Source organism: Nematolebias whitei, chromosome 18 (genome assembly GCF_014905685.2).
Source record: "Nematolebias whitei isolate Nwh7 chromosome 18, NemWhi1, whole genome shotgun sequence".
Taxonomy (NCBI): Eukaryota; Metazoa; Chordata; class Actinopteri; order Cyprinodontiformes; family Rivulidae; genus Nematolebias; species Nematolebias whitei.
In genome coordinates this window covers 27,302,489-27,313,073 of record NC_056515.1, presented here as the reverse complement: position 1 = coordinate 27,313,073, position 10,585 = coordinate 27,302,489, and the positions used below count along the sequence as shown (strand labels likewise).

General features: G+C 39.3%; 3 protein-coding genes across 3 annotated transcripts in view; 2 read left to right on the top strand and 1 right to left on the bottom strand.

The window, feature by feature from the left end:
- Positions 1–4,603, top strand: part of LOC119424527 (uncharacterized protein KIAA2026) — a 9,114-nt gene extending 4,511 nt beyond the window's left edge. The window contains exons 5-9 of the mRNA XM_037692012.1: positions 1,819–1,908; positions 2,045–2,160; positions 2,324–2,525; positions 3,453–3,534; positions 4,503–4,603. Of these exons, the coding sequence (XP_037547940.1) occupies positions 1,819–1,908; positions 2,045–2,160; positions 2,324–2,525; positions 3,453–3,534; positions 4,503–4,603 (591 nt within the window). The remainder of the gene's footprint in view (positions 1–1,818; positions 1,909–2,044; positions 2,161–2,323; positions 2,526–3,452; positions 3,535–4,502) is intronic.
- A 484-nt stretch (positions 4,604–5,087) lies between these two features.
- Positions 5,088–7,699, top strand: LOC119424526 (uncharacterized protein PB18E9.04c). The gene is made up of 2 exons (XM_037692011.1): positions 5,088–5,169; positions 5,588–7,699. The coding sequence occupies exons 1-2, from the start codon at positions 5,088–5,090 to the stop codon at positions 7,540–7,542; spliced, it is 2,037 nt and encodes a 678-aa protein (XP_037547939.1). The 3' UTR covers positions 7,543–7,699.
- Positions 7,700–8,206: 507 nt separating this feature from the next.
- On the bottom strand, positions 8,207–10,320 carry mlana (melan-A). The gene is made up of 5 exons (XM_037692633.1): positions 10,172–10,320; positions 9,546–9,638; positions 9,265–9,361; positions 9,057–9,167; positions 8,207–8,555 (listed from the first exon to the last, which is right to left on the bottom strand). Exons 2-5 carry the CDS (start codon positions 9,632–9,634, stop codon positions 8,487–8,489), a joined length of 366 nt encoding a protein of 121 aa, XP_037548561.1. The 5' UTR covers positions 9,635–9,638; positions 10,172–10,320; the 3' UTR covers positions 8,207–8,486.
- Between the last annotated feature and the right edge of the window lie 265 nt (positions 10,321–10,585).

Below are 10,585 nucleotides of genomic sequence, written 5' to 3'. Positions count from 1 at the left end.
CCCCCCCCCCCCCCCCCGGCGAATTGTTTTTGTGCTATTGGTGCTTAGTATACTCTTAGTTTAGTGCATTTCTTAGTTCATATCTTAGATATTATTACTGTTTCTCTTTACAATTTATACTTGTGTTGGATGTAACTGGGACCCTGTGTACACAATTTTTTTCCACCACATGTATCACATGGTGCGAACGACAAATGAAACTTTGACTTGAAATACCTGCATGTGTCAAACTCAAGGGCCTTGTTAACATCTTATCTGGCTCCCCAAGAAAAAAAAATACAAGACTGAGGTTATTATCTTTAAATCCAGTGGTCCTAGCAGTTTCCCCACCTCTGATTTTTCCTTTTTGGCCCCATATGAAAAATCCATTGTTACAAATTTAAGGGTGAAAATGGACCCCTGCCTGAAACTTGACTGCCATGCGCCTGTCAAAAATCAAGTTGATCCAGGCTTTTATTACTTCCCATCTATTGTAATTCTCTTTTGATCGGAGTAAGCCAGACCTCCCTTTCACATTTACAGCTGGTTCAAAATGCTGCTGCACAATTTTTGACTGGTACAGGTAGGCAGGAGCACATAAACTCCAATTTTGACGTCCCTTCATTGGCTTCCTGTTCAGTTTTGAATCTATTTTAAAGTTCTATTGTTTCTTTTTAAGTTTTTGAATGGTTCTAGTCCTTCTTATTTTTCTGAACTTCTTCACCTTTATATGCCATCACGTGCTCGTATATCATCTGACCAGATGCTTTTAGCAGTCCCGAATACCTTTTATACATCCAGAGGAGACGGCGCCTTTTCAGCTCTGGCTTCTAAATTGTGGAATGACCTCGGATCCTGACGTATCCTGCGTGAGTCTCAGCGGTGCATGAGGGCTCTCCAGGACCCTGTCGCTTTGTTGAAAAGAGTTTGTCGATTGCATTGAAAGTCCAGCTCACCAGATCCATGACAGTATATTTAGTTTTGGAAGATGTAAAAAATAGGAGCTCCGATACACAGAGAGCAAAAAAGCAGGAGAACAGGAGAGGGAAGAAAATGCGTCCGCCTTGCACGAGAGCAAGTGAGGAAAAAAGTGTCTGACTTGAGTTAATGTATCTACTAATATTGGCCCGTCTTGGACCAAGTTTTTAATTTTCTCCATTTTGTAACCAAGTTCGGCAGTCCTGCAACACTACTGTGCTTAAAAGGCGTTTCCTAAAGTAATCCCATGTCCATGTTGTTATATTAGACACTGATAATTAAAAACAGATCAAAAGTGCAAAAATATGTGTGTGTTGACTAATGAGGTGTATTTAATGAGACAAAACAATTTATTTATTTATTTATTTATAAACCATGGTTTTAAAATGTGTGTTAACCACATGGTTTCAGCTTTTTCCGATTCAGCATTATTCTTTTTAACCTCCTGAGACCCGAGCTCTGGTTTGCGATGCATTTTTCATATCTCCTAGATATTTGTGATTAGATGGACCTGTTTTGTGTATAAATAAAGCTTCTTCTTCGAACAGGAAGTTGTATTTTGTTACATGGTTATGACACACTTGTAAAAAAAAAAAAAAAGTCCTCAGATGGGGACAATTCGCTTATTTTACAGCATAACACAACAAAATTAGCATGGCTTAACAAAGTATAAAACACTATTGAACAGAGTGAAGTAGAAGGTACAGCATAGTCAAAATGTAATGTCCCCATATGTGGACGCAGGGTCTCAGGAGGTTAATGTAGTATTATTTGAAATAACATTTCTTTAAATAGACTCAAAAGTTTTTTACTGTATTGACCTAAGCCTTCTTATTTTTGCCATGTTTTTGTCATATGTAGCTGGTTTGCAGCAACCTAGATGAACTACGAGAGCTGATCAGTAGGACTGAAGATGAGCTTGATGAACTGGAGAGCATGAAAAAGAAACTGGTAGGTGACAATCAAGCATCTGTTAAGGTGATTTACCCTCATCATGTTCTAGAAAATGCAAAGTTCAACTTCTAAGAAGGCTTTACCTTCTGTGTACATTCTTTCTTTTTTTTTTTTTTTGTATTTGAACACACAGGGTCGGTGGTACTATAAGAAAGAAGCAGTGAAAGAACTCCACAGCACTCTAATCAGACTTCTGAACGAACTTTTACCTTGGGAACCAAAACTTGTTAAGGCCTACCAAAGAAACAGGTTTGAAATTTTAACAGATTGATGACATTGTTATTAGCATCTGAATAAATTATGTACAGAAAAATCATTATTCTTGTGCAACCAGCTTAAATAACTTTTTGTAATGCAATTGTTCATTGCTAAAATGGAAGACATTTTCAATTATTTTGTTTCACCAACACAGGCTTCGTTTAAAGAAGGAGTTTGATGATTTCAAGAAGCATCCAGAGTACAATAACTTTGTGCGTGAGGAGTGTGTTTCATCATCATCATCATCAAATGATGATGATGATGATGATGAAGGGAGGAATTTGGAGGATGATTGTGGAGAATTAGAAGAGGAGGATCAGGAGCATGTTCCTAGAGGCCTTTGGAGTGGAGGTAAAGTAAATAAACTTGAATTACTAATGTTCATATTTTTGTTGCTGTAATAAAAGATTAAAGTTGTTCTTTGCTGGACTTAAATTAGTGAGAATGTTGTAATGCACCAACAACTGGTTAGTGACTGAATTAAAACAGTTACAACTTTATAAATTAAATTAGTAACTAGACTATCACTTGTCGGCTATTATTTGAACTCATAAGAGACAAGATTTGCAATTTGTGCAAACATTTGGTTAATTTTTGTGTGTCAGAAAAGGTCTATGCAGCACAAAGTCACAGCATTAAAAGTTAAGGAGACGTTGACGAGAATAAATTTTACAATAATCATATCTTTATCTTTGCAGTAGAGAGATGTGTCTGTGTTCAACATGTAATTATTTATATTGTCATTTTTTAAATTAATCTATTGAATTGAAAAAAGTATTTTAGCAGGTAATTATGTTTGTTAATTAGAAAATTAATATTTGCTGACCAGCCTTAAAAATATTTGGAGTCGGACTTTTTTTTTTTTAATATTACAATTTTCATCTATGTTTTTTGTTGTCTTTGAAGCTTGGCACTGCCAAAGAAGCCAATGTGGTTGTATTTGTGCAAGCATTTGATGTGTGATAATATTGTACAGAAACCCGGATATCATTTATCGACAAAACACTAATAATCGTTTTTATGTTTTAGCAATCACCAGAGAATTTGGTGCTGAGCCTGCTGCAGAAGAACTCACTCTGGCCAAAGAGAAAGATGTAGGTCTGTTGCCAAGAATTGAAGGTGCTGGCACCAATATTCCTTCTGCACAGTCGAGGGGAGAGTTGCAATATGTGTTGGTCCCAGCAAGTCAATCCAGGGATTCATCATGGGCAACAAACATGCCAGCACATAATACAGTTTCACCCACATATCCCACCCTGATCCCACCCTTTGGACTACCCAAGGGCTACACGCCCATCCCTACCCTGCTGGCTAAGAGTGTGGGAAACAAAGTGACCTTGATGAAAAGACCAACTGATTTCCCAGGTTTGTCCAACGTAGATGGACAGAGAAAAGAGTCTTTGGTTTCGCTGCCTACCTCTGTAATGACAAACCTAAAAGTTTCTAAAGCACAACGTTTTCCATCCAGTCACCAAGATAACTTGCAGAAAATACCAGCACAAACACCCCAGCAGACACAAGTCCATGAGCAGCCAGATATAAAAATGGCAGCTCTTCCTAAAACACCACAGGCTAAATCATGCCAGACTGAGCCAAAAAGTCCTATCCAAGTGGTGTATAAGGCACCCGAGGGACTGAGTCACCTTGTAAGAAAAGACAGTGGCAGCCAAGTCAGGATGTCTGTTCATTCTGTTGTGGACCAGAATGCTGCAACAAAGGTTATGCAACAAGTAGTGTTTCTACCTTCTAACCTTCTCATTCAAAAGACTGAAACAAAGACGGCCAATGTAAATCCAAAACAGAACAAGAGCATCCAGGTTCCAGTTTCTAAGGTGGCCAGCCCTGTATGTATATCAACCGATGTCTCTGGATTTAGCATTCCTGAAAGTAAAATCCCTGTTCAACAGTTGGACCTGATAAAAGATGCCAAAACTGGGAAAAATCCCATTTTCTCTTTCACCCCTCATTTGCAAAGAGAGCCTCTAAACACGTCAGGATGTAAGGAGTCGCAAACTTGCATTGCTGAAACCAACGCATCAAAAGGTAGCATGACGACTTCTTCAACCATCACAACTCATTCCAGAGCTGTTTTTACTGACAGTGTTACATTTACAGAACCTAAACAGGAGCTTAAGACTGTGTGTATCCGTGACTCCCAGTCTATCTTGGTAACAACTAGAGGGGGAAACACAGGCATCGTCAAAGTCCAGACATCCTCAGACCAGAATTTACTTGGGTCTTTTCCTACCAGTCCAGTTATTACTATTTCTCCTCAGTTAAAAGCCTTCCTTGTATCTAAGACAGCCACTTTGTCTGCTTACGCCCCCTCTCAGACATCACCTACTGTCCCAACAGAGACAATCATCTCAATGGCCCAAACCCAAAAGCAGGCTTCCAAATTTACTCATTCTATGCTCACAACAGGAACGAGTAGCATTCCTTTAAATGGCCCAGAACACCAAGCAGGCACTGCTATTGCTTTGAGTCAAGGCTCTACCTTTTCAACTGCTGAAACAAATCTGTCTCAAGTGGTGCACACAGCTTCTTCTGGCTCTACTTTTCCAGTTTCAACATTAAAAAATGTTGTTGCTGTTCCATCACTAAGTAGCTCTGGTATTTCTCCAGTTCTCACACAAGAGTTTTTAAGCAAGACTGGTGTGAAACGTGCCAGTACAGATGGGAGATCCCATGTTACTAAATACATTTTAGTTGCTCCATCATCCTCCTCAACCTCAAGCAAAGCAACACCAAAAAGCACACCCTCTTTCTCAAAGTCAGTTACCAGTTCAAGAGTGATGCTCACAGGCCAACCCATTGTGACCTCATCTACCACCTTCATGGGACACTTACCAAAGCCAACGATGACAACTGGGAGTGGACAGACATTGAACTCTTCAATAACTGGCCAAACTCCAAAGATGGGATCAAGTTCAGCTCAGCCTGTTTGCAGTGTCACCTCAGATGCATTGTCCAAGACCACCAACAACACTCTGCCCTCAGGTAGGTTTTGTGTATAAGCTTTGTATGGGAATGGATTATTTTTGTCCTTGTTCAAATCAGATTAAACAACAATGGGCATCATGTAGTCTGACCTCACTCAATATTTTACAAACAAAACTGGACTCCTGTTTTTCAGTTGAAAACGCTTCACTTACAGTGAAGTAAAACATCTTCAACTACAAAGTAAAAGTCCAGTTGTCTTTAGTTTATTTTATTTTTTCATGTCCTGGATGACTGAGAATGTACACCAGAATGTAGCTGAAAGAATGAGAAGCTGTGTTTTTTTTTAATGTCATTGTACTGAACTGTGTTTACAATTACCTATCCTCATGACTATCCTAATAACTCAATCAGAATCAGTATTGCATGAAATACAGACAATTTTAAGGTTATTAATTAAAATGTATTTTGTTACCAGGTATTGGAATCCAGTTGACAGGAAAGACTACATCTATCGGGCAGACAATTGGTGCACTGTCACATTCTCCTTCATTGACCATGCCAGTGTCCATAAAAGGAACCAGCTATTCAACAGCTGCCACCACCACTGGGCTGGTCCCATACACAACTGTAATAACTGCCACAAGCTGTTCAACCCAGCTTGATTCTCACAGCTCTCTTACCACCAGCTCTCCACTCCATGGTACACCCTTGGTTTCTGTTATCTCTCAGACAAGCTGTTCTAAGTCTACTGCTCTCACATCACTTACAGGAAATAAGAACAAGAAGGACTTTGGTATACTTGCAGGTACCTCGTCCAACAGCTTTCCTGCTGAAGTAGCCATTGCTACTGTGGGTAGCTCAGCCCAAATGCAAATTCCTGTTCCTAACACAAAGTCCCTATATTTTAAAAGCAGTGTTCATGAGGAGAATACTTCTTTATTATCTTCTCAACTTGCCAGTAATAAAACTCAAACCACCTTCTCTACACCATCCAACTACGCTCCAGTCACCACCTCCACTGCTGGCACAGTTCAGCAGAGGATAATCCTCAACACCTCTACGCAACTTACTGCTGGCACACAGATCTTCCTGAACAATTCACGCTTTGTAGTCCCTCCCCAGGGTTTGGGTCCAGGCAGTCATGTCCTTTTCATCTCTAACCCTGCACCACAAGTGCCTACCACCACTCCTGTTAGCACTAGATCACCATTAGCTCCCAAAGATGCAAGTCCTGTCAATGTTATACCTCGAGCATCAGTTTTATCCCAGTCTACAGCTAGGCTGCCTAGTGTGCCAGCTGTAAGTTCTCCTTTTGTAGCATGTGCACCTGCTGTTTGTCCATCTTTGATGGGAAGCACTTCACATGCCATGCCATTCAGACTTACAGGAACACCTGGCTTAGGCTCAACACTGATACCCAGCAAAACAAATGTATCAGCTCTTCCTAGGTTTCCATTTGGTCATACAGGTAACTTTGGATTATCTCCTGTTTGTACACCCACTTTGGTCTCTTCCTCACCAAGGTTGGACAGTGTACCATCCATAGTTTCCCCAGTAAAAACTAGTGCCCCTGCTTTTGTTTCAGCACCAGCTACAATCAGGATAGGTGCTGGTACTGTTACACAAGCTAAATCTGCATCCACCTTATCATCTGCAACATCAACTGCCTTGCCCAAATTGTCAGGATCTTTATCATCTTTACCTGTATTACCCAGCTTGTCAACAGGTGCCTTGTGTAGCCCTGTCATACCAGTTTCTGTACCCCACTCTTCAGCTGCAGCTTCAAAAGTAACAGACACACCAGCTTTGCATAATTATCTTCCCGGCCAGCAGATGCTTGCAGTGACTACTACTGAATCTTCAATACAGCCAAAGCAGACAAAAGTTAAAGTCGCCAAACTCTCAACTGTTTATCCACAGGGTTCAGAGCAAACTGGACTGGAAAACACTTCACACAAAGAGCAAATGCCAGTTATGCAAGCAGTGCTTTCTGGTACAAGGACACAGGTACTGCCAACAATGGCTGTACCACCAATCACAAGTGCAGCATCCAGGATGCAAGCACTATCCAATGCTACTGTTCCACATGTTGGAAGCACTGTCGGCACCTTTGAAGTGGCACCTGCAATACCAAGTTCAGCTCAAGCAATTGCATCTGAAACTCAAAAAAACATCATCAACCCACCTGTCATACTGACTAATACAGTGCTTAGAAATGACTTTGTGCAGACCTCAGCCTTGGATATGGATGCCAGTGTACTATCCAAGCTGCTCATTAGTCCTGATGGTGCTGTTTTGAACACTGATCAGTGCCAGGTTAATTCAGCAGAGCTGACTGACTGCCCCAGTCCTCTTAATGCACTGGTGGTTTCCTCCAATGGTTCGAGTGGAGCCCTACAAACACACGATTCCACTTTACACTCTCCTTAAGTAGACGGACCCACCAGAACAGCACTGATCCCCGCTATGAAAGTCCAGATACAGTTTTCCACTTGCCTAATTTTGACAGGACTCATATTGCATCCAGTAATTGCTATACATGTATTTTGATTCTTTTACATTTTGGACAGATTTTAACCTCTGGTTTAGATTATCTTTTCATATGAACTTGTGTTAACCACACATACTGAAACTGCATACTGTGATGGGTTTCTCATATAAAAACTGAGATTATCCTGGTATTAATGTTGTGATCTTTTAGACATTGGTGGCCAGTAAATTACAACAAATCACTAAAGTGAAATAAATTTCATGATGAGCATTTTTCTGTTTTTAATGTAAATACAGCTTTAAGACCTGTTTCTTGGTTTGATTCATTCATTCATTCGTACAGTTGATCTGTCATCGGCTCATCAATGTCCAATATTTTCAAATAGTAGTTTGAAAACTACAGTTTAATTTTTCTAGAAAAAAATCTTATAGGGGAATTTTTACTACATGTTTGAATCCATGTAAATGTTTTAGAGTCACATTTATTTATTTTTACCATATAGATTTTTCAAAATATATTTACTAGGTACATTTTCATTTAACATCTGTGGACATTTCTGCATGGAAATAAACAATGCAACTGTCCAGAACAAGTGTGCTTGAGGTTTTTTTGTTTTGTTTGGGTTATTTTTTTCACAGAATTGTGATTTTTTTTTCATTTTTCCCTGTTATTTAGGAAGCTTATTGTTTTTCAGTGTATAAATTGTTTATTCATGTGTAAAGTGGTTTTTACAAAGTAAGTGGTACAATATTTGTTGCTCATATCTTTGTATTTAGCTATAATGCATTATGTTGACAGTAGCATGCACTTTCATTAGACAACAGTTTACATTCTGAGGATGGCCTTTCCCCATGTTTCTGTAGATATCTTGAGCTTTCCTCCTTTAGGGTGAGTAGGGAGGTGGCAGTTGTTCTGAAGGCATCTTTTCATAGGCTGGAGGAGCATTAGGAATCTGGAGAAGAGCACATCAAGAACATATAAAATCAATGAGTTGTTGCTGAAAGTCAATTTTTACAATGTAGTGAAAAGTTTTTAGTTAAATCCAATGCAAAATATTCAAGTTACACATATTGCTCAGGATCACAAACAAAAGTGAGTTTATTTAGCTTTTTTTTTTTTTTAAATCTTATATGAATGTGCTTATACAAAACTTGGGAACGAGATGTTTTTAATTGCTTTGCCTAATTTGGTGACAAAGTAATCTCCCTCATGCATCTATTGCATTGCATTGGCTTGACGTGCCCTTAAGCACTCAGAACTCTGCCATTTATTCTGAACAAGTGCTCTCTGTATTGAACATCAGTAAATGGCTGACTGGTGTACACGAACATCTAAACTGAACTAAGAAGTACCACCTTGTAGAGATAGTGTTTAACAGTTTTATAGTTTTCCTTCTAGTAAAGATTCAAGAGGGTGGCCAGTTTAGACACAAGGTCAACTGTTCATCCCTCACCACAGATCGGATGCTGCCAAAGTCCGTGAGAGGCATTTTGTTCCCTGCTGAAGCTCCGTCCTCAGAGTACTGGCCTCCTGTATACCCTGGTGATCCAGATCTGGAGCTCTGCTAAAAAATATTAAAAATATGCACCAAATAGAATTAGATAAACACAAAAATCATATCTAATAAACTGATTAATGAGTGATTAAATTGACTGTCACACCCTGATTATTCTGTAGCCGCTCCTCTTCTTGAAGTACCAGCAGCCCAGGATGAAGAGGCCTGCAAGGATGACCACCAGGAGAGCTATGCCCACCGCCCTGTGATACAGAACACACTAGTTAGGCCTTTACTGTATCTCTAAGATATTGTGCTTATTGTTTTCTCCACAAATAAACTGGAGCTTCATAAAATGAAAATAAAGGTCTGAGCTACATTCAGAACTCTGAAGCCTTTAGAAGACAAGATATTTATTTATCCCAGGTTTTAAAGAATACTGCTTACTCCTCAACTCTGACATTTCCTCTTCGGCCGCTGGCAAAATAGATGTTGAAGTCTCCTCGAGGCATCCCACTGGTACGATTGCACAACATCAAGCTGAAAGTCAGCAGAAAACCACTTCAGTAATCAACTAGACATAATGGGTATCATACATTCTTAAATGAAACTAATATGTTTGATTATTATTTAATGAACTCATTAATGCAGACTGTAAATCAAACATTGTGGAGGTAATCACTTTCAGGCTGGAAGGTCCACACACAGCACACATATTAAATTGTAATAAGAGTCGGCCTGAAAATTTGCATATGTATTTGGTAATATGTGCACCCTTGACCCTAAGTTAGTTTTTCTAGTAGAGATGTCATGCATTTGGTTGCTTTCCTCTTTAGCAACTAATGAACATCCGTCAGAAAATTAATAGGAAAAAATGGCTAAAGTAAAACTCAGTCGTGAAAAGTGATTTTGATGATGAAGCACAAAAACCTGTTGCAAGAGAAATAAGCCTTCCTCAAATGTTGTAATTTTCTGGTTAAGTGTTAAAATATATTTCAGTAATCTTTACATCACTGATTGTCTACCACCTTTTCCTGAAGATAAAACAAAGAAGAAAAAAACAGTTTTCTTACCAAATTTGATTTGGGATGGCAGAAAGAAAGCTTCCTCTGGTTTCACAGTCTCTTCAGACCTGGGTCCACAAAGCTCTGAGTTATTTCACTCATATGTTTTGCCTCAATGTGTGGCAAGCAGAGAGGGGCAAATAACCCCTCATGATCGTCACGGGTTTGAGACTCATGGTTAAATCCATTGAAGCGAGGTAATTACCGTGAAACCCAGGAGCTTTAAACACAACCTTTCTGTCCACTCGTGAAACTCCAAAAATGTCAGCTGCTGGCTTTTCATGTAAAGGATGTAGTGTGTGTGTGCATTTTTAGCTCTTTAATTCCTGGAAATGCATTTAATTTGTAGTGACCAGCAAAACTCTGCAAAATGTACATTTTTATCAGAGACCCAGACTCAATGATAGTTCTTAAACTTGTTTC

Coding starts and splice junctions, on each gene's coding strand:
- LOC119424526 (XM_037692011.1), top strand. CDS start 5,088: ATGGGATCAAGTTCAGCTCAGCCTGTTTGCAGTGTCACCTCAGATGCA. Junction 5,170..5,587: donor CAACAACACTCTGCCCTCAG/GTAGGTTTTGTG, acceptor TTTTGTTACCAG/GTATTGGAATCCAGTTGACA.
- mlana (XM_037692633.1), bottom strand. CDS start 9,634: ATGTTGTGCAATCGTACCAGTGGGATGCCTCGAGGAGACTTCAACATC. Junction 9,362..9,545: donor GGAAATGTCAGAGTTGAGGA/GTAAGCAGTATT, acceptor TCTGTATCACAG/GGCGGTGGGCATAGCTCTCC. Junction 8,556..9,056: donor TTGGCAGCATCCGATCTGTG/GTGAGGGATGAA, acceptor GCTCTTCTCCAG/ATTCCTAATGCTCCTCCAGC.